Source organism: Lepisma saccharinum, chromosome 2 (genome assembly GCF_977018435.1).
Source record: "Lepisma saccharinum chromosome 2, izLepSacc3.1, whole genome shotgun sequence".
NCBI lineage: Eukaryota > Metazoa > Arthropoda > Insecta > Zygentoma > Lepismatidae > Lepisma > Lepisma saccharinum.
In genome coordinates, this window is record NC_139230.1 from 27,649,400 (window position 1) to 27,671,279 (window position 21,880).

The 21,880-nt window shown below is 38.2% G+C and overlaps 1 protein-coding gene and 1 non-coding gene across 2 annotated transcripts in view; one reads left to right on the forward strand and one right to left on the reverse strand.

Moving 5' to 3' along the window:
- Positions 1-21,880, reverse strand: part of LOC145983968 (peregrin-like) — a 115,710-nt gene that overhangs the window by 30,293 nt on the left and 63,537 nt on the right. The window contains exons 19-21 of the mRNA XM_083117193.1: positions 12,116-12,256; positions 6,424-6,558; positions 222-500 (exon numbers count right to left, since the gene is read on the reverse strand). Of these exons, the coding sequence (XP_082973319.1) occupies positions 222-500; positions 6,424-6,558; positions 12,116-12,256 (555 nt within the window). The remainder of the gene's footprint in view (positions 1-221; positions 501-6,423; positions 6,559-12,115; positions 12,257-21,880) is intronic.
- TRNAT-GGU (transfer RNA threonine (anticodon GGU)) lies at positions 5,804-5,875 on the forward strand. Its single transcript has one exon. It is a non-coding gene; the product is annotated as a tRNA-Thr (tRNA).

Sequence of the window (21,880 nt, forward strand, 5' to 3'; positions counted from 1 at the left end):
GTATCTGTTGTAATTAAGTAATTTCATGTATAATAAAACTTTCAGGGGACTGGTTAAAGAAAATTTTATGCCATTTTGCATCATTAGAACCAGAAAATGATAAAAGAAACAACTGCAGAACATCCGTGATTGGTCAATTGATCCAACAGAAATGTTCATAGCCATTATTCTAATGTTAATTTATGTTCTACAAACAAAATGAAATTGTACATTTGAATTACCTGTACGAGGTCCATTTCCTTGACTCAATTCCATGCTAATGCTCTCGTGCCCATTCACTGCCATAGAACCACTCTTTCCTGCAATTTCCTGGCTTGTTGATTTGACTTCATTCGTATTAGAATCAGACTTGGATATGGCCTTGTTATCACTACCACTGTCTGGTAGAACAACACTTTCAGAATGAGAACTGACCTTCTTGTTGCAATGATCCTTATCACTTGATGAACTGATAAGGATCTCACTAACTTCACTTTCATCCTCACCTTGGTCACAAATATCTGAAAAATTATGTACACTTTCAAATATTCAACAACTTAAGTTATAATTTGAATTATATATTTCCAAAATAATAATTAAAAATAAATTATTTAAAATTTCTAATAATTTCTATAGCCAGTGCAATTGTAGACAGAATTCTATCATCTGTTACCTGTAATCAATGTAACTTCTTGTTGTACGAAGGATGCTCAGAAAGGAATTCCCCATGATTTTTTCTCTCGGAAACTATTTATATTATTCAAAAAGCATGAAAATCACTGTCAGTATAACTGAATGTTTTCTTTTTACATGTTATTATTCTACATATGCCTTACGCCAGCACAAAACAAAGGCATGAATTCCTTCTCTGCACCAGTTTGTTTCACCATGACAGATCATGCAGCTCCATTTCTCCACTTCTTGAAGCCTTAGTACACTCATATAAAATCCAACTTTCATTCTGACCGATTATCTCATGACTTTTGCTGATGCCAGTGTGACTGCGGTCAAGATTCTTTTAGAGTTTTGCTTGAAATAAACAAGAGAATGCTTTCCTTTCCATAGGTCTCCATGCAAATGGGGTTGTCATGAACTAGAATTGTACGAATTTTGTGGAAGAGCAACGACTGTGCACGATTAAAAGAAAATACTGTTATTTAAATGACTTTTTTGGTGAAAACAATTTCATGTTCAATTTTCCTTCCCACAACACGCATCCTGTGCATAACGTGTTGTAAATCTCATTAATACGATATTTGGTTAATACAGAGTTCTTCCCATTCCCTAGCCGATAAGATAGGATTTTCAATGTATTTCAGTACAGATAAATTGAAATACAGATAACCTTTAATACGAAATTGTTTACAAGACCCTTTGGTGAAAACTGGTTTTGCTTAATTCGTAGTGGACACCTGCATCAAGAGAAGATTGAGGGGAGGGGAGGAATAGGTTGTCTGGCATGTGGAACAGGCTTGAGACAAATTTTGTTATTGGCAGGTCTTGGAGAACGTATAAAGCAGGAAACAAGAGTTAAACCTTTATCAACTGACAGGACTTTAAAGTCCCACATCCTACAAACGTTTGCCCCATAAAACATTTGATTTCTGTCTCGGCAGGATTTGTGTGTCCCTGTTGTGTGTAGTGATTACTACTCACAACACAATTTCTTAGACCTAAGTGTCAGTAACGCAGCCGTATTGACCTCATAAAAGTGTAGTGGACTTAGATTTATGAAAATTAGATATTAGAATAACTGTAAGTAAAAAAAATAAAATTAAAGTGTTCCCCTGTGCTTAGCACCACGCCACGAAGGCGTATAGGGGGTGTGGGGGTAATGCCCAACACTTTCTTGATCCGGTCGTGAGTGGGGGTGATGTGATCAGCACCACGCCCCTGATCACCTTTACCCCCCAGGGTTTCCACCAGGTACCCATGTTATTCGACGCTGGGTGGGTGCTGGGGCCGCTTGCAACATTAGAAAAGTTCCCGGATTTGAACCGGCCAGGGATCGAACCCGGGACCTTTAGCATGGTAGTCAGACACGCTACTGACTGAGCCACCGCGGCCATTGAATAACTGAAAGTACCCAAGATTTTTTTATAACTTATTCCTAGCTTACATAAATATGGTTATAAAATAATTTTGGCCAAATATGATGAGAAAGTTGTTTTATGAGCAAAACATCACTTCGGACTGTGCAGTCCCAACAGGATTCTGGTGTCTACTTTGCTTGAAAAAAATATTAATACATTTTCCATACTTCTAAACTAGTGGCATGCCCCAGATTTTCAAAACTGGTGGTATATACAATTTTTCTTAGCAGTCAGCCCTTATTTTGCAATTTTTCCTCATTTTCACATTATTTTTTTTTTACTAATAATGGGCCAAATGACCCTCACCAACACCCCCTCCTTGCACACCCCAATGTTCTAGACAGCTCTTTTTGGTGCTGTAGGGCTAGGGCACAAATATCGATATTGATGGGTGACTGGCAGAAAATATCCCTGATGTAGAGACACCATTTGATTATAATAGCAATGAATATAAGGTAGTGGCCTATTTTTTAAAAAGACCGTCAGAAGGGGAGAAGACAGAAAATAAGGGCTGGCTAATAAAAAATGTATATATAACTTACCCCCTTGCCAAAATCCAGGGCACGCCACTGTTGGGAGGTCAAGAGTGATGACTCCTTTTCTTATTTACTCTTTCTGATTGTTTGCCTTTTAATTTATATCTTTGTCTTCAGAGGAGTATATTCTAAAATGCGTAACAGGTAAATTGTAGTTATTTTGCATGTAAGTGTTGAAGGGCATATATATTTCATAACTAAGCCCCATATGATGTACATCATTTCTCTGTTTATACACAAAACGTTCGTGGCCTGTTGGGACTTTCAGGTCCCATTAATTGTACAGTCAACTCTCGATTCAACGACCTTTCACAGTTCCTGGGAAAAGGGTCGTTATTTCGAAGGGGTCGTTAATGGAATTTGCACCGATTTTCAGCTTAAACGGAGCTAGGATGCCTAGGAAATGGTAACACCATGTATCCTGGTAGTTATACAACCTGTTATGCACAGGATGCGTGTTGTGAGAAGGAAAATAGAACATGAAAACGTTTTCACAAAAAAATATTTAAAATAATGTTACTTTCTTTCAATTGTGTACAGTCATTGCTTTTCAAGGAAAATCTTACAATTCTAGTTCATGAGAAACCCGTTTGCACAGAGACCTGTGGAAAGGAAAACAATATCTCGCTTATTGCAAGTGAAACTCAAAGAATCTTGACACCAGTCACACTGGCGCCAGCAAAAGTCTGGAGATAATTGGGCAGAATGAATGTTGGATTTTATACGGGTCTACTGGAGCATTGTCTGTAACAAGATTAACTGGTAAGATTAGATCTCTCGGGAGAAACAACACAACCTTTCTAGGCACCAGAAAAAAAAAAAGACAGGGCTGTAATTTTCGTTCTGGTTCGGCTGTGTAAAATACATCACAAAAAAAAGTCACGTTTCCTTTGCTTCAACAAACTTCATTCACCCTCCCCCTACCCCATTCAAGGGAGCAGTCCATACTCTTTCCTTGACTTGCATTGTAATTCAGTGTGAAAAAGGAAACTCGCAACTTGCCTTGTCTTCACCCAATGTGTATTCTAGGACATGTCATTAAACAGCGTCCCAGTCGAAAGTCATTCAGGTTTGGAATTGAATTTCACTTTAGAACTGTATATTTAGTCCCGATCAGCCCATCAGCATAAAATGAACGGAAAACAAGCTTTATGAAACTGCACATTTTCACATATCAAAATGGTAGATTGTTAATCGATGATTTTATTGTTGGATTTAGGAGTATTCTCGATGTCAAACACCCACTCCTCCAAAAGTTTTCCCCTTGAATAATGTCTTTTTAATCGGTCTCAGCAACCATTCCAACATTGAGCACTTTTTTTTCCCCCACATGAATGGTTCTGAAGAAAAGGGGATGCAAAATAAATTTACAGTTTTGCTTATCAGAAGGCGGAGAACATGAAGTTATTTTAACTCTTGTTTTCCTTTCTGGAGATCGAATTTCATTATCGTCAAATCAAAACAGTTTTGAGATTCAAAACAATAAATTTTTCCTTCGGGCCGGATGAGTCATTGCTGTTATCGGCAAGCAAGAGCTTTGCAGATGCTAGACAAAACACTGGTGCCAGCTGCATCATAAATACAAGGGAACTGGCTGGAAGTTCGAGCAACAAGTGGCAGAAGAGAAAAATCACAGCATTTTAAAGATAACGCAACTGTCGAAGACGGAACTTTTAACAGCAGTGTAAAGAAGAAAGAAATGACCTTGCTTTACGTTTTAGCATACAACAGACAATAATACGGGTAATATTTCCTATGCATACAAAAAAATAGAAAAAGAACAGAATTCTGCAATTATCAACATTGTCGTACACACCAGTGGTGAAGAATGAGCTGGGAAAAGGGGGGGGGGTCACTTTTTTTTTTTTTACTTGTTCTATGGTTTTTGTTATATATCCAGAACTGGTTGCCCCATTTTAGACGTCAAAGGAAAGGAAGAGGGGTGGGTCCACTTCCATCCTCGCATGTAATCAGCCCGTGTGCACACACGAGCAAGAAAATCATGACTGAAACAATCGGCATTGCTCCTCCCCCCCTTTGGAAAACATATGAAGTGGGAAACAAGAGTTATGATGCACTTAAGATCGAAGTAAACTTTTGTGGAAAAATTGATGACAACACATTAAGCGGGTTGACGATCTTTAGTTGGCCTATGTGGTTTTGATTATCTCTAACAGTTTCGCTTTTTTATGAAGTGTTACAGGGAACAAAGAATATGTTTTGAATGAAAGCGGTTACTGGAAGTTGTCAGCTACAAGGCCAAGAGTTGCTCACTCATGGGAACCTACTGATCTCTAGGTCAGAGCTGGACAGATGGGCCACACTTCCAGGTGCCATGCATCTGTATTTTGGAACATACCGGCGATCTTATCTCTCAAGGTGGTGTATTTATTGATGAAAGAGCTTGACCTGCCATACACATTGGCAAAGACTGCAAGTCCAGCAGTCTTTTCGGGCTGCTCCTCCCCCCCCCCCCCCCACCTGCGAGTTTTCAGCAGCTCTTAGGACAAGGAAACAAGTCAAGGTTGATTTAAAATAACATCCAAGCACATTTGATCTTCTCTTCTCACGTATCCAAGAGCAAGTGTGGCAAAACAAGCCTGGCACTTTGGGTAGCGGCCGTTGGGTGCGGGGTAACATTGAGGAAGGGGAAGCAGAGGTCAAGTGCTATTGGATATCACTCAAGCATGGTGTGGTGGTGCCTATTTTTAGTTCAGACCCAATTGTGAGCGGTAGAGTGCTCATGAAGGGAATGAGTGGGAAAAAAACAACACATTTTTCGGCCGATTTCCTTCAATTTTCCAACTTGTTTCCAAATTTTTCAACTTTTTTCTAAATTTTTCATGGTTCCCGGGAAAAGGGTTGTTACTTCGAGGGGGTTATTATACCCGGGGTCTTAGAATCGAGAGTTGACTGTAATTAGTATTATTACAATGTCAGAAAAACATTTGTTGTCAATCCTGCCAAAGGATGTCTTACCCATACAAATATATATTTCAGACTGCCATTTTGTTCCATAACAAAAATTCAGGTTATACACCGAAGATCGAGACAAACATCCTAATTATTAAAGATTAGGCTCACACAGGAGATGTACTACATAGAAGTCTACTGTGTTTCAAAGGTAACAGATCCCATTGCAGTACCACAGGCAGAGACGATTCCACGCAGCGAAAAATCAGGCGAGGCCAGGCCGGCTCTGTAGCTCAGTGGTTAGAGCAATGGCATGGTATGCCAGAGACCCGGGTTCAAGTCCTGGTTGAGCCTGCATCTTTAGTTGAAAGTTTCTACATAAACATCCTAACGTTCAACATGTCTTTTTGCAGGGAATTGGTTGAATGGAATAAGCAGGTAAACTTGCTTGCATCCCTTCCACTCCCTGGTACTTTCACTGTCAATTTCTCATTATTGTGTGAATTTACAATTAACAATTTAGAACAGATTAGTGCAATATAGCAAACTTTTGCGTATATGTAGTACACCTTTTCTTTCTTTATGTAGTTAATTTTACAATTTTAATTATCTTTCAATAATATTTTTTTTTTAGTTATATGTTTTTTCCCTTCTGTCTCCCATAAAATGTATAACTTAAATTTCACTGTATTATGTAGATATACATTTGTGTGCTTGTGTATGACTACATGTTATATATATTGTAACATATCCTGTAAATGGAGATATTTTCTATGTTGGAGGCAAATCAATAAATCATTAACAAACTCCTCTTTGTCTGACAAAAATAATTATTCCTTCTACAGTTGTTGAAGTAGAACGCACAACAGAAAGTTCTGCAATATTACTTTCATGATCCTTACCATCTGAAGAAGCCTTGGAAACAAGCTGTTCACTGTTCACAGCAACTCCATTATTTTCAAGGCCTTCCTCATTGTTCTCAGCATCTTCAGTCTTTTCACTACTTCTGTGAACTTCCTTGCCACGGTCACAAATGCCTGAAAAATTATGTAGAATGCAATTTGTGACTGTATTTGCTTAAAGTACAATTAACAATAATAATAATAATAATAATAATAATAATAATAATAATAATAATTGTGCTTAAGCCAGACTCCAAACCTCATGTATCTAAGAATTACATGTTTAGGAATGGGGTAGATAAATTGGCATCAACATGACCACAGATAAAGGCATATCTGTGTGTTGGTAATATTGCCAGTAATTTTGCTAGGGATGGACAGATATGAAATTTGTGTAGATACTGATCAAGTGCAAATCTAAAATTTACAGACAGCAATAACATATATTTTACAAATAAAATTAAAACTGCAAGAGATTTTGTCTTTTAAAAAAAAGAAACTGTGTATTTACAACCTTGGTGACAATGAAGTTCGACCAGAAAGGAATACGTGATTAAATGCACAGAGGCATAGGCGGTGGAATGGGTGACCTGCAGAAGTGACGCATGTGTGTAAGAGGAGGCGTGTGAGCAGGCAAGAATCGTGATCCCAGCATGTTGTACCCAAGGTCACGTAAAGAACGAAAACGGGGAACTATACGCGTGACATTGAACTTCGACCAGGCACCAGACCCATACGGAAATTCCAGATAGTGGTGCATTCGACGGAAGCTTGACGTCACGGACACGATAAGGGAGTCCGCCGTATATAAGCACATGCTGTGCACCGAGGAACCGCAGTGCATCATCACCATGGCCAGGGGCAAACCTATTGACAACACTGTGAGGAGAAGAGTGGTGGAGTTGCATCGGGATGGACTCAGTGAACGGGAAATAGGGCGCCAACTGAACTTACCCAAGTCAACCGTCCACTGCATCATCAAACACCACCAAAATACGGGTACTACAGAGCCAGGTAAGGCCCCCGGTCGAAAACGCCTGCTGAGCGTGCATGACCTACAGATATTTAGGCACTATTCCAGACCAACAATCATGTTTCTGTGGCCGAATTATGACTGTGGACTCAAGAACTATTTCACATTGAAGTGTCAACCAGAACCATTCGCCGTTACCTACAGCGATGCAGTTACCGAGTCTACAAGGCGAAACGTAAACCCTTCCTTTCCATGTTGAACAAAGGCAATCGACTACGGTGGGCACGAATGTACCGGGGATGGACATTTCGGCAGTGGAACAGGGTTTTGTGGATGGACGAATCCATTTTCAATGTTGTGTACGGGAAAATACGGAAAACAGTCATTTGTCGGAAGGAGGAACAGAATGAAGCAAAATGTTATGCACGTCGGGTACAGAAACCTGCGTCAGTGATGGTATGGGGATGCATGACGGCATCTGGGGTTGGCCCACTACACGTCTGTGAGGGATTTGTGAATGCACACGCCTATACACGCATACTGGAGTGGCATCTTCCCACAGTGCGAAGGCACCTGTTCCACAGGCGGCGTCTCATCTTTCAACATGACAATGCCAGGCCTCATACAGCGTGGCTGACAAGAGAATGGTTGACTCGCCATCACGTGTGAACTCTGCCATGGCCACCATCGAGTCCCGACCTCTCGCCCATTGAGAATGTGTGGCGTGTTCTTAAGCGACGTGTGCAACAGAGGGGACCCACGACAGTGGCTGCTGTTATCGCCTGCCTGCAGGAGGAATGGCACCGCATCGATGTGGAATACCTTGAACGACTCGTCCGCAGCATGCCCCGATACATTGCCAGTTATTCGCCGACGGGGTGGCGTCACATCATGGTAAACAGGATCCCCTCTAACAGTGGTCGAACTTCAATGTCACGTGTAGATGGACGAAAATGTTTTATTTTGTGTGGACACCATACATTGCTGCGTTGCAGCGGAAATTTATGTTTTCCTTTGTTCCATGTAGCCTGCTGAATAAAATATGTTCAGCATATGCATGTGTTCTCCTTCTTTCACAATGCACTCCTATATTTGTGACTGGTCGAACTTCATTGTCACTAAGGTTGTACTTACTGAGTTACTTTACAAACTCCTATATATACATGAAAAACTAAATTTTGCAATGAAAAGAAACAAATACATCAGAATGACTGACATTTCTATAAATAGCTCTTATTTGAGTACACAGTTTTGCCAAATTGATTGTTGTTTCTACAAATATTCTGCCATTGACTAAAATATGCTAGCATTTTCATTAATACATGAATGGAAATCTTTATATTTGAACGCAACTGAAATCTTTACATGGTTATCGCACGAACAAACTGTGCCATTGTTATACTCCGAAATAAACAAAGTGGGAGGGGTCTATAATCTTCAGTGAACAACAGCCGACAGTGTTGTGGTTATGCTTTGGCTAACATTTTATACAAGGGAACCAGAAGAAGAGGCGTCCCGGTTGTGGTATCGAGTGCAAACAATTTCTCTGTGTTACAGAAGTGTGGTTTCATTTTGTTGTTTCTGCCTAAGAAGACAATGGGGAGGAAGAAGTTGACAATAGAAGATAAGACTCGTGCCTTGACTTTGCTTCAACAAGGTATGTCTGTGATTCGTGTTGCAGCTGATTTGCAAGTTTCAAGACAGGCTATTTACGACCTTAAAAAAGCAGCTGCATGTCTACCACTTGGCATGATAACACCTAAACGGAAAGTAGGTGCTGGGGGTACAAGAAAAACATCGCCAAGAACCGACAAGATTTTGAAAAATGAAGTTATATCAAATCAATTGATTACGGCTGCACAGTTGAAGAAGAAGCATCCAGATCTGCTAAGCGATGTATCCATCTGCACCATACAACATCGACTACAGAAAGACCTTCACTTACCAGCTCGTCGTGCTGCCAAGAAACCGCTTGTAACCTCAATTATGAAGTTGAAAAGGCTAAATTTCTGCAGAAAATATCGACACTGGACATCAGAAGACTAGCAAAATGTAATGTTTTCTGACGAAAGCACATTTACACTTGTTAGATCAGTATCAAAATTGTGAGAAGACCGAAAAATGTGTCGCGGTATGATCCAAGGTACACTTTTAAAACTGTTAAACATCTGGCTAGTGTGATGGTACGGGGTGCATTCAGTCGTACTTATGGTAGAGGACCATTACATAAAAGTATTGGAAGAACACATGTCGACATTCTTTATGCATGATGGTGTACCAGCTCAGGAAGACATCGGTTAAAAAGTGGTTGAATGACAATAAAATATCAGTTCTTGAATGGCCTGGTAACTCACCTGACTTAAACCCAATTGAGAATGCATGCAATCAATTAAAGAAAGAGGTTCAAGAAAAACAACCATCGCAGAGTTACAAGAGCTGCTGAAGAAGTTGTGGGTGACAATGGACAAAACTTATTTTGAAAATTTGGCAGATTCAATGCCCAGAAGATTACAAGAAGTTTTAGATGCTTGTGAAAATATGACAAAATATTGATAGTAAAAAATTGTGAAATTTTGAAAGTTATAAAACAAAGAAGAATCAGACTTTCCTTGTTTTTGTTGCTTTTTTTTTACTTATGTAAAGATTTCCATTGTGGCCACTGTATAACGAGATACACTATGTTGCCATTTGTCACTGGACACCCCTCAGAAAGTGTTCAGGATCGTCTATACACATCATACAACCTATAAAAGGCATTGCTGGTTGAGAATACACTCATACCAGCTACAGCAGTCAATATGTACAGACGACGCGAACTGAGTGAGGCGGAAAGAGGGATGATCATTGGAGCCCACAGGTTTGGGCATTCAACCAGTGAGATTTCCATCAAATTTCAGATACCCAGGTCGACAGTGAGTGATGTTATCGTGAAGTGGAAGCAAGAGGGGGTGATGACATGCCAACCCAGACCCAATAAACCGAAAATATTAACAGATCGTGACTGTCGATGCTTGAAACATGTGGTGAAGTCGAACCGGAAGGTGTTGTTACAGATGGTGGCACAGGAGTTTCGATCGGCTTCCAGTAGTGCTGCAAGTGATCGTACTGTCTGCTGGGAGATCGTCGCACTTGGGTTTCATGGTCGTGCAGCAGTTCAAAACCCGCATATCACAGCCTGCAATGTGACCCGTCAATTACAGTGGTGCAAGGAACGCCGCCATTGGACTCTTGAACAATGGAAATCCGTCCTATGGAGAGATGAATCGTGCTACCAGACCTGGCAGTCCGATGGACGTGTGTGGGTGTGGTGTATGCCTAGTGAATGCTGTTTACAGGACTGTATCGTACCCACAGTGAAATTCGTGGAGGTGGCATCAAGGTGTGGTCCTGCTTTTCGTGGTATGGTCTTGGTCCTCTTGTTTTAGTTCGGGGAAATATGAATGCCAATGTGTACCAAAAAGTTCTGGACAATTCTGCACTACCGACATTGTGGGAACAATTCGGTATTGGCCCATGCCTATTTCAGCACGACAACGCTCCATGTCATACGGCAGGCATTATCAACACGTGGTTCTGAGGACATGGGTGTGCAAGAACTTGATTGGCCAGCCCAAAGTCCCAAAGTGCAGTATTCTCAATTCTTCTAAAAGTACAAAGTAAATTATATTTTCAGACAAAATGAACCCCTCATCACTACTATGTAGGGATGTGAAGTTTCAGTTTTAACGATAACACCGAAAAGTTGAGGAGAAAATAAATTGTTTATAATGTATTTGGGTAGGTAAAGGAGGCAAGTTTTTGGTGTTTCGGAATCACAAAATAATGCAAATTCTGCCATTTTTTAGAATAACACAGAATTTTACACTTTAACGCAAAAAACGCCACAAAATATGCAATATAAAGTGGGGATAACACTTCTTTTGCTAGGAAAAAAAAACACACACCTGAAGTGCTATTCTGTCAATTATGGTCCATCTGGTGATAGTTCAATTCAAAAGAGATTATCACACATTTATTGCAGTTTGGCGCAGACATAACTGACAAGTCTTTAACCTCATCCTGAAATAGAATTCGCTTGGGGGGATCTTCCCGGAAGGAAAATTTCTAAGGAACAGGAAAATTTTCAGGGAGAACCACCTGTTGTGTTTCGGAGGGTGGGTTGGGGGAGGGTGTGTATGTGTGTGTACACAAAACAGTATTTTGTGGTCACAGAGGGATTTTTTGGCATTGTTAGGGATATGTCATGTGTATGATTGTGTTCTCACAAGGGTAAGCCATATCATTTTGTCATTAAAACGAAAATTTGTCTCAATTTCCCAGAAGTAAAACAATGTGACAATCTTAAGCAAAAAAGGAACAGTAAAAATAACACTGAATTTTGCCCTAAACCACGAAAAATAACACCGAATTGCAGTAAAAAAATAACATAGAAATTTAGGGGAAAATAAAACGAAAACTTCATGTCCCTACTACTATGCAATTAAACGTTCAACAAATAGTAATTTTTCACAAGTTTTTACTCTAAATGTTTTGTAACTCTAATGTTACTCTAAACTTGCTGAACCAAATTCATCATCATTCACCTTTGATGAATACTGTGGCATGCATTCATTCTTGTTATCTGACTCCTCTCTGTCAAAAAACTAATTATTCCCTCTGCAGTTCTAGAACTAGAATGTACAGCAAGACATTTTGTCATATAATTTTCACGATTCTTACCATCAACACCCTTGGGAACAGACTGTTCACTGTCCAGAGAATCTTCATTTGTTTCAATACTTCCTTGGTCTTCCTCAACGTTTACAGCAACTTCAGTCTTGTCAGTACTTTCATTGTTATCCTCGCCACGGTCACTAATATCTGAAAAGTTATGAACAGTGTTATTTGTGAATGAATTTGCTTAAACTACAAATGGCAAACAGAAAATACTAAAACAATCCTTCTTAAAGGTTCGCATAACCAATTTTTGTAGATGCAAAATAATATAACAGTTATTTTGGGTGTTTTTATTTCAAAACTACTCAAAGTAACTGTGTTAGATTATTTTGCATGATAAAGGTGAATCTGTGTATTGGAGATCCCATATGAAATTTCTGTAGATACTGATCAAGTACAAATATAAAATTTACTGACAGTGATGACAAAATTATAACTGCAACGGATTTTGTCTTAGAAAAATAAACTATATATTTACTTAGTAAATTACTATATTACTCATTGAAAACTAAATTAAGTATACACATATTGGATCAGATTAGATTATCACCAAAATAATACATCAGTATGACTGAAATTTCTATAAATAGCTCCTATTTGAGTACACAATTTTGCCAATTGTTCTTTCTACAAATGTTCTGCCATTGAGTAAAATATGCTAGTGTTCCCATGAATATAAAGACCTCGTATACCTTCTTTCGTTTAGAAATATCGGGTTGTTCATGAAATATTTGTCATTTTGTATCAGATTATTGGTAAATTATAATTGAAGGGCTCGGGAGTAGAACATGAAAAGTGACAAAATGCAGATTTCAATATATTGAAAGTTAATGTTTAAAAAAAAATTGGAGTTACAAATTAAAATAAATTTCTAAACTAATTGCAACAAACATGATTTACTTGTATTTTTACTATTATACAAACATGATATTTCGTACTAATTATTTTTTCTGTGGTGCTACATGCAATTTGTTTGAGGATTGTTCAAGGAATTGTTGTAGTTACCATACTTTACATGCAAAGATAATATCAACATGAGTGATCAGATACAGTTTTATTCCAGCTTACTTATGATGTCACTACTTATGATATTTTGACATTAGACTTTTTATAGCAACCATAACAATTTTTAATACAAAAATGGAAGCCATTAATAATTTTATTAAATAAACAATAGTGTGAGTTACTTGTTCTAACAAGTTTGTGTTTTCCTATGTCACGATTTTTTGTTTTGTCTATGACTGAAATGAACACCATTATAGAAAAGTACATTTCTTAATTTTATTGCATTAGTATTTCAGAAAATAAGTTCGGTATTGGTGTAATTTTCATAAAAAAAATAATTATATGAACACTTCTTCAGCTTCACATATCTACCTCACACACAGAGATCAAGGCTCTATTAATTACCTCAGAATTTGAATCACAAACCCATCTCTTGATACAAAAGAGAAAAATAGTTGTGTTACGTAGACTATCCAAATTGCGTACAATGGCAATACTAGATTTCTGTGATTCAATAAGCAATTTATACATAAGGTTGATTTCTTTATTTTAAAGACAACAACTATGTTCCTTGTGGCTTTCTATTATATTTTTCTTTAACTTGACATATTTGTAAAGATTGATTTCAAATGTCCATTGGCCTTATGTTTTTAATAAATTTCACTGAAATTTAGCTCTTAAGGATTAAAATAGTTATGATTTCGAACCAAGAACACATATTTGCAATTATATATCAACAATAAGAGAATATGCTTCTACCAAAGTTGCAAATATTTTAAATACAAAAGTTAATTAAACTACAAATAGATAATTAAATCAACCATAAAAATATTATAACTTTTTAAATGTGCATTACAGATTTATTAAAGAAATATTTGATAAAAAAAACTGAACAGTTCAGAATAATTGATATGATTCAGAGGATCACATCACACATTCCACAAGTGCATGTACAGCATGGTATCTTAAAGTGGCCTTAAATGCACATACCCAATTGAAAATCAAACAAATTTCTATGTGACTACAGTTATTTATATCTAGTAGAATAAAAGTATGTGCTTCTCTTCTAGATTGTAGTTTGCATCCAGGTATGAGAGTACGAGGGTCACTATTTATATTTTGAGCCTTGGCAACACTGATTGAAGTTAGGCGCGATTTGACGTTTGCACGGAATCGTCTGGCATTATTGACCATAACATACTTCAAATGTTTTGTCAATAGCTTCATTTGTGTTGTTTATGTTGCCTTGGAGATTGCGCGACAACAATAAAATGGAATTAACTCATGAACATTTTCATGCGATGATTTTTTACAATTTTCAACGTGGATTATCAAGACAAGAGTGCATCGATCAACTTACTTCCACATTTGACGATGAAGCCCCATCCCTTGCCACTGTGAAACGCTGGTATAACGAATTTAATCGTGGCTGCCATTCGCTCACCAACGAGATTCGCGAAGGTCGTCCAAAATCAGTTATTGTTCAAGAAAACATTGATGCTGTGCAAAACCTAATACTGCAAGATCGTCATGTGACATACTGTGAGATTGAGGCAACCATAGGCATTAGTTCCACCAGCATATATAAAATATTACATGATCATTTAGCTGTGAGAAAGGTATGTTCTCGTTGGATCTCACACAATTTGACAAAAACTCAAAAAGACGCTCGCGTCAATTGGTGCAAACAAATGCTCAATAAATACAATCGTGGTGCTTCAAAAGACGTATATAAGATTGTAACAGGTGACGAATCATGGATATATGCATATGAGCCGGAACGTAAACAGCAGTCGACTGTATGGGTGTTTCAAGATGAACCCAATCCAACAAAAGTTGTTCGTGCTCGAAGCACATCGAAACAAATGGTCGCCTGTTTTTTTGGGAAAACTGCTCATGTGGCAACTGTGCCTTCAGAGGAACGTAGAATGGTCAACGCTGAATGGTACACATCAATTTGTTTGCCAGAGGTCTTCGGTCAAATACGGAAAACAAACAAACGCTGTCGGATCATTCTTCATCAAGACAATGCCAGCTGTCACACATCTCGTCTAACAACCGACTTTATGAACAGTCAAAAAATCGAATTGATGGGTCATCTGCCGTACAGTCCTGATTTGGCACCCAATGACTTCTTCTTGTTCCCGAATGTCAAGAATAAATTGCGTGGACAACGATTTTCGTCGGCGGAAGATGCCGTTGATGCATTCAAAAACCATATTATGGAGGTGTCTCAAGAAGATTGGAAAAACTGCTTTGACAAATGGTTCGAACGAATGCAAAAGTGTATTGACCATAAAGGAGAATACTTCGAAAAACAATAAAGCAGTTTTCAATGCCAAATTCCTGTTTTTTCATTGTTAGGCTCAAAATATAAATAGTGACCCTCGTAAAATTTATTTTCATTTGCTTTATTTTACTTTGCCTTTTGTGGCCATGGTGGCTCAGTCGGTAACATGTCTGACTACCATGCTAAAGGTCCCGGGTTCGATCCCTGGCCGGTTCAAATCCGGGAACTTTTCTAATGTTGGAAGTGGCCCCAGCGTCGAATGACATGGGTACCTGGGGGAAACCCTAGGGGGTAAAGGCGGTCAGGGGCGTGATGCTGATCACATCACCCCCACTCACGACTGGATCAAGAAAGTGTGGGGCATTACCCCCACAACCCCAAAATGCCTTCATGGCGTGGTGCTAAGCACATGGGAACACTTTACCTTTTTTTGTGTCACTTTTGGCTAATTTACGACGATGGGGATGAGTGATGATATGATGAAATTGATGAATGGACACTAACAGACATCCATGCCCAGGCCAGGATTCGAACCCGGGACCCCTGGCATCGTAGCACGATGTGCTAACCACAGAGGTCGGCAAAATTTATTTTGAAACTGCCATCATGAACACTGCTATATGTAAACAATGGTATCTACAGCAGATACCACATCTTACATGAAATGGAATATTTGTTGCCAAGCTCAGTTTTGCTCATCTCTTCAACGGAATCCTCTTAATTTCTCTCATTCTTTTTCAGCTCAACATATTTTGGATCTCTATGGGAATCATATAACTAACTTACTCTCTAGCCTTCCTGAACCCAAAGGTTTACAGCTGCAGCAACATAGGCCTTCCATTTGTCCCTATCCTGAGCAAGATCTATATACTCTTTTCCATCCCTACCAATTTCCTTTAGGTCCATCTGAACATCATCCCTCCATCTTCATCTTGGTCTTACTACTGGTCTCTTACCATCAGTTTCCCAACAAGAATCCTGTAAGCTCTTCTTTCCTCTCCCATTCATGTCACATGGCCTGCCCACCTAAGTCTTCTTGATTTAATCATTCTAATAATATCTGGACATGAATACAAATTATATTTCTAAATTATGTAACCTTCTCCACTAACCTGTCTCCTCATCCCTTTTAGGCCCAAATAAAGGATCTTATTTTCAAATACTCTCAATACTTTCAATGTAAGGGACCAAATTTTAGCATCCATATAATATTACAGACAAAATTACTCTTTCGATTATTTTAACTTTCAGTTTCTGAGATATTAAACGAGAAGATAAAAGTTTATGAAGAGAAAAGTAACATGCATTTACTGAATTAAGCCTGCTTTTTATATCCTCTTTAATATCATTTTCATTTGTTAGTATTACTCCTAAGTACTTGAATTGGAAACTGGTTGAAATGAGTTATTATCAATAATTAGATTTTGATTATTACCTAACACTTGGTTTCGGCCTGTAACCATATATTTAGTTTTCTCTTTGTTAACCTCCAAACCTATCTCTTTACTGCTTTGAAAAGTATTTTATTTTTATTTTATTCTTAACCTTTAAGTAGGTAGGTGGCCAAATTGTACACAAGTGGGTAGTGGGGTGCTCACAACACCCCACAGAAGAAATACACTTACAGTTATATTTCTAACAATTATAATTGTAATATATGTAATTTACATTATTTGTATGGTTGTAAGATTGCAAATAATGAAAATAACTAAATTTGAAACTTTTTAAGGACATTTTTATAATTTTCCTTTATCCTTCTATTTTATAGGGACAATTCCTTATTTTATTATATTTTTTTTTCTGCACTACTAACCACGTCCAATAACTCTAATAGCTTTTTGACACGTACCTGTTATTTCTTGTATTCCATTTCAAAGAAAAGAAAAGCCATAAGTATTTCAACACTCGAGCAAAATAAAGTTTAAAACAATACGCAAGTAGGTAGGTGGGGTGCTGACAACACCCCAGAAAGCGGAGCTCTTTGTTATTGTGGACCAGCACACAACAATCAAGCGACTCAAAGACCTACCTCTCAAGGAGTAAACAACATGAAGGTTGATGTATGCATGTGTGTGTGTGTGTGTGTGTGTACACATATTTTCTATCTGCACCGTTGACTCACAAAGTACTACATGTGAGGTAAAACTATCAAAATGTAAAAAGAGGAAGCACTACCATCCTCCCCGCCTTTTCTACATTTTATTCAAATCGAACACGAGGCACGTATCTAGATATATATATTTCAGAGGGGCGTCCTAATGTAATGTCTCAAAATAATAATATTAATAATGTTAAATTAAAATAAGTATAATTATATTAAATTAATTAATATATTTTAATTACATGAATAGGTAAGAAGGCGGTATAACAACAGTTGATGATTCGCAAAGGAACTTCGTTAAATTCCCATGCTTGTTCCACTCACAAATCACATCCTCTCCAAATTACAATACTATTGTTGTTGCTTACATATATGTGTGTGTGTGTGTTTCCTAGAACTTCACTACTTCCAAGCATAAACTTGATGTGACTCTTACAAAACATTTGTTTCTGGAGTGGAAGGATCATGAATACGTCTACTGTTTCTTTGCAAATCTTCAATTAATGTAAAATTTAGTATAAAAACATAATTTTGGCTGACTTGCTAACTTGAGATTTAAAGACAAATTATTAATTTGAATTCTTCAATAACAATAACAAAAGTGATATAAAATGTAGAAGGAAAAGATTCTTGGCTTGGTTGAAAATTACATTAGAGATGTACAGGTTAGGAAAGGGGAGGGAGAATTCCCTGTCTTCTTCCTCTTCAGCGTGAACCCTGCCTCCTACATTCTACATGTCCGTTCAAAATGTCTTCTTTGTTTCAGATATATTTTGCCTCCCCTATAGCGTAACGGTAAAGATGACCCTCATAATGTCAAAAGGTCCCGAGTTTGGTACCTGGTGGACGCCCAATAGTTCAATTCCACTATAAATGTAGGTCCAGTCCCGATTAGCCTATCTATACATAAAGTAGACTTACAGAAACTGAAACTCAAGATACTCAAACGACCGGCATAGGGTTGACGGCGCTTGGTGCAGTGAGAGAGCCCCCTTTGCCAAATCAAAATTAGGAAACAAAAACTCATCTTCAGTTGTTCCCCACTTTTTCGCCTTTAGATGCTGTTCTGCATCGTGACCGTACGGTCTAAGGCATCATGCTTTGGGCTCCAGCTACGGGACGTGCGCAGGTTCAAGTCTCCTGGGAGAACCATAACAACTTTTCTCCTGAGATTTCAGCCAGTCAAACTCGCGGGCCACATGTGGGCCCCAGCATCCGTTAATGCAGCCCACGTCGTCCCCACTTAACACTTCATGCTTGAAATTATCTATACATTTGTAGTTATCCCGTTTTCTCTTTTCTCGTAATACAAGACCAGACTCAACCAAACTTCAACACATTGACCAATTTTCCCTACACAGTTATACATTTCACAATACGTGAAATTACGGACATCTGTGAGCTAGCTCGGTTAGCTCCCTTCATTCGTGGATGCGATTCTCATCTCGATATGACAGTAAAACTACTTGAATGATTCCTCCCCGTGACACAAGTGCTGATATTTTGAAGGAAGTGGATGCCATTTTGCAAAGTTACAGTCTTCCGTTATATTAAAACGTTTTAATAAAGTTATAATTTGCCCTTCCCAACTTCTCAGGAATACCAGGAATGGCAAAAATATTTGTCCACAGTAAAAATGCTACGAGATGAATTTGGAAACAGGTTTCAAGACTCCAGACAGTGCGAAGGGCAATATTCTTGTTCTGCTCTGCTCCCTTTTCTTTTGATGATGCGTGTGCAAGTCCTGCCTTCGAATGGAACTTATTGAATTGTTAATTTGTGAATTTTGTTAATTATGAATGTGTACATATTAATCTTAGTCATACGTTTGATGCATTTTGCACAACCACCACAAATGTTTTGTTCCATTATTTACATTTTTAATATTTTAAGAGTTCTATACATATAATTTTACCGAATTTAATTTGAATTTAGTAAATCCAAATAATAAATAATAGGACGTTACAGTTGAAAATAATGAGACACGAAATTTAGTAAGTTCAAATAATGTGGCTGTGAGCAATTGTAATTACATATAACGTGGAGGTAGGGATTAGTTATTTAAAGTAATAGTGAGGTAGGGGGATTACCAATTGAAAGTAATAGGTGGGATAGACAATTGAAAGTAATGTGGAGGTGGGAAAATCAATTGAAAGTAATGGGGATTATCAATTGAAAGTAATGGAGAGGTGGAATTATCAATTGAAAGTAATGGGGAGGTAGGGATTATCAATTGAAAGTAATGGGGAAGTGGGGATTATTAATTGAAAGTAATGAAGAGGTGGAATTATCAATTGAAAGTAATGGAGAGGTGGATATTATCAATTGAAAGTAATAGGGAGGTGGGGATTATCAATTGAAAGTAATGGGGAGGTGGGTATTATCAATTGAAAGTAATGGCAGAGGTGGGTATTATAAATTGAAAGTAATGGGGAGGTGGGGATTATCAATTGAAAGTAATGGGGAGTTGGGGATTATCAATTGAAAGTAATGGGGAGGTATGGATTATCAATTGAAAGTAATGGGGAGTTGGGGATTATCAATTGAAAGTAATGGGGAGGTGGGGAGTATCAGTTGCCAGGGCACGGGTGTTCTTTGTGAGTATCCCTTCATCAATTCCATGTAATCACCATTTTATGTCGTGATTAGCTAAAAGTAACAGAAAAGCGACGAAAAATAATGAACCAATCAATCAACGTATGTACACTCTCGGTCGTGTTACATTTCAATTGTTCGGTTTCCAGTAAACATTCCATCTTGACGTCATCCGTAAGACTGCCATTGTGACCGTAATACTTATGTATTCAACATGAAGCATCCAGAGAGAGTTTAAATAAAATATAATTTTATGGATTAATACGCTTGTAATTATTTCGGAGCAAGATGACCAGATATGATACGTGACTTATCCTGAGGGGTGCAAAAGCGAAAGGTTAAAACAAAACACAGTCCATAATTACCATAGCATCAGGTCTTACAAGATATATACATACAGATGAGTCACTTTTCTGTGACATCATCAGTAATAGGTCTTAATATTAAATAACACAAAAATCACACAGCAAATTAAAGGGATTACGAATAACATTAAAAATATTTCTAGAACTGGAAAGGGCAATAAACATTTGTGCAACGAGAAAGGAAATTAACAACAATAAATATTAGTCCGAGGGGAAACACGTGTCGTAATGATACAAAATGATAAAATGTAGAAAGTTTCAAATAAGTTTGAGCTGTTTTTAAGATAGGTAATACATAAAGTGTAAGTTCAATGTTTACCTATTCGTTTCCTTACATCATTGCTACTACTGTAGTTGTACATTTTGTTGCATTGTCTTTCGCGTCTTCTGATTATCCCTAGGTCATTCCACATTTCCGAGACTTTTTAACAAGGAAATAGCGTATCAGCTGTGTAGCATATGGTTGCACAGTTCGATCGGGAACAAATTTATTGAGTCAAGTATCACTTCGTAGGTTTCCGAAGGATGTAGAGAGACGAAACCTGTTGATACAAGCAGAACGAAGAAAGGATTGGTATCCGTAAAGGATTTGTATGACTTGCATTTTGTTGCAAGCATGTTGATCGCTTATCTGCGTATTGTGTTGTGGTGAAAAGAATGGCTCTAGTAAGGTTTCAAACCGAAGCAACACGTGACAGCAGTGGTTCACACCAAAGTGACAAGCAACACAGGTCCATTTAGTCTATAAATAAGCATTTACTGCGCATGGGAAATCAAGTCTCAGGTGGCACAATACACGCCATTGGGAATCTGAGCGACACGTGCAGCTTGTCGCGTCCCTTCGGTTCGATACATTTCGTTGATCACTGAGGATTCACTTTCAAATGGCACGGAGATTACACACTGAAGTGACAAGCAACGGCCCCTTATTCTAAAGGAAACAATCAACCTTGCATACGAGTACAACAAACTGAGGCGACACGATGCATAGTACTGAGAAAACAGACCAGTCCAAGCGACACGTGCATTTTCTCGTGGTGAATTGGTTCGAAAGGAAGCTTTCAGACTGAAGCGATATGTGTCTCTTGGAAACCAACATTAAAAAAATAAACAACACCTTCCCAATTAAAGCGACACGACAAATTGCAGGTGTCGTTTCTCGCTTTCATGTCGCTCGGACTGGGCCGTTTTATCAATACTGTGCATTGTGTTGCCCCATCCTTTTATTTGCGCAAGCGTGGTGAATGGTTTGCTTTAGATCGAATGCTTCTGTGCGAAATCTCGATATCGCTTGTCGCTTCATTCTGAAAACTTCCTTGTTGTTTGAAGTAAATTCGTGAAAGTGAAAGTGGCATGCCATATTAGAGATTCTCCCGGCGAAGTTGAAAGCACACATATTTACTAGCATTTGC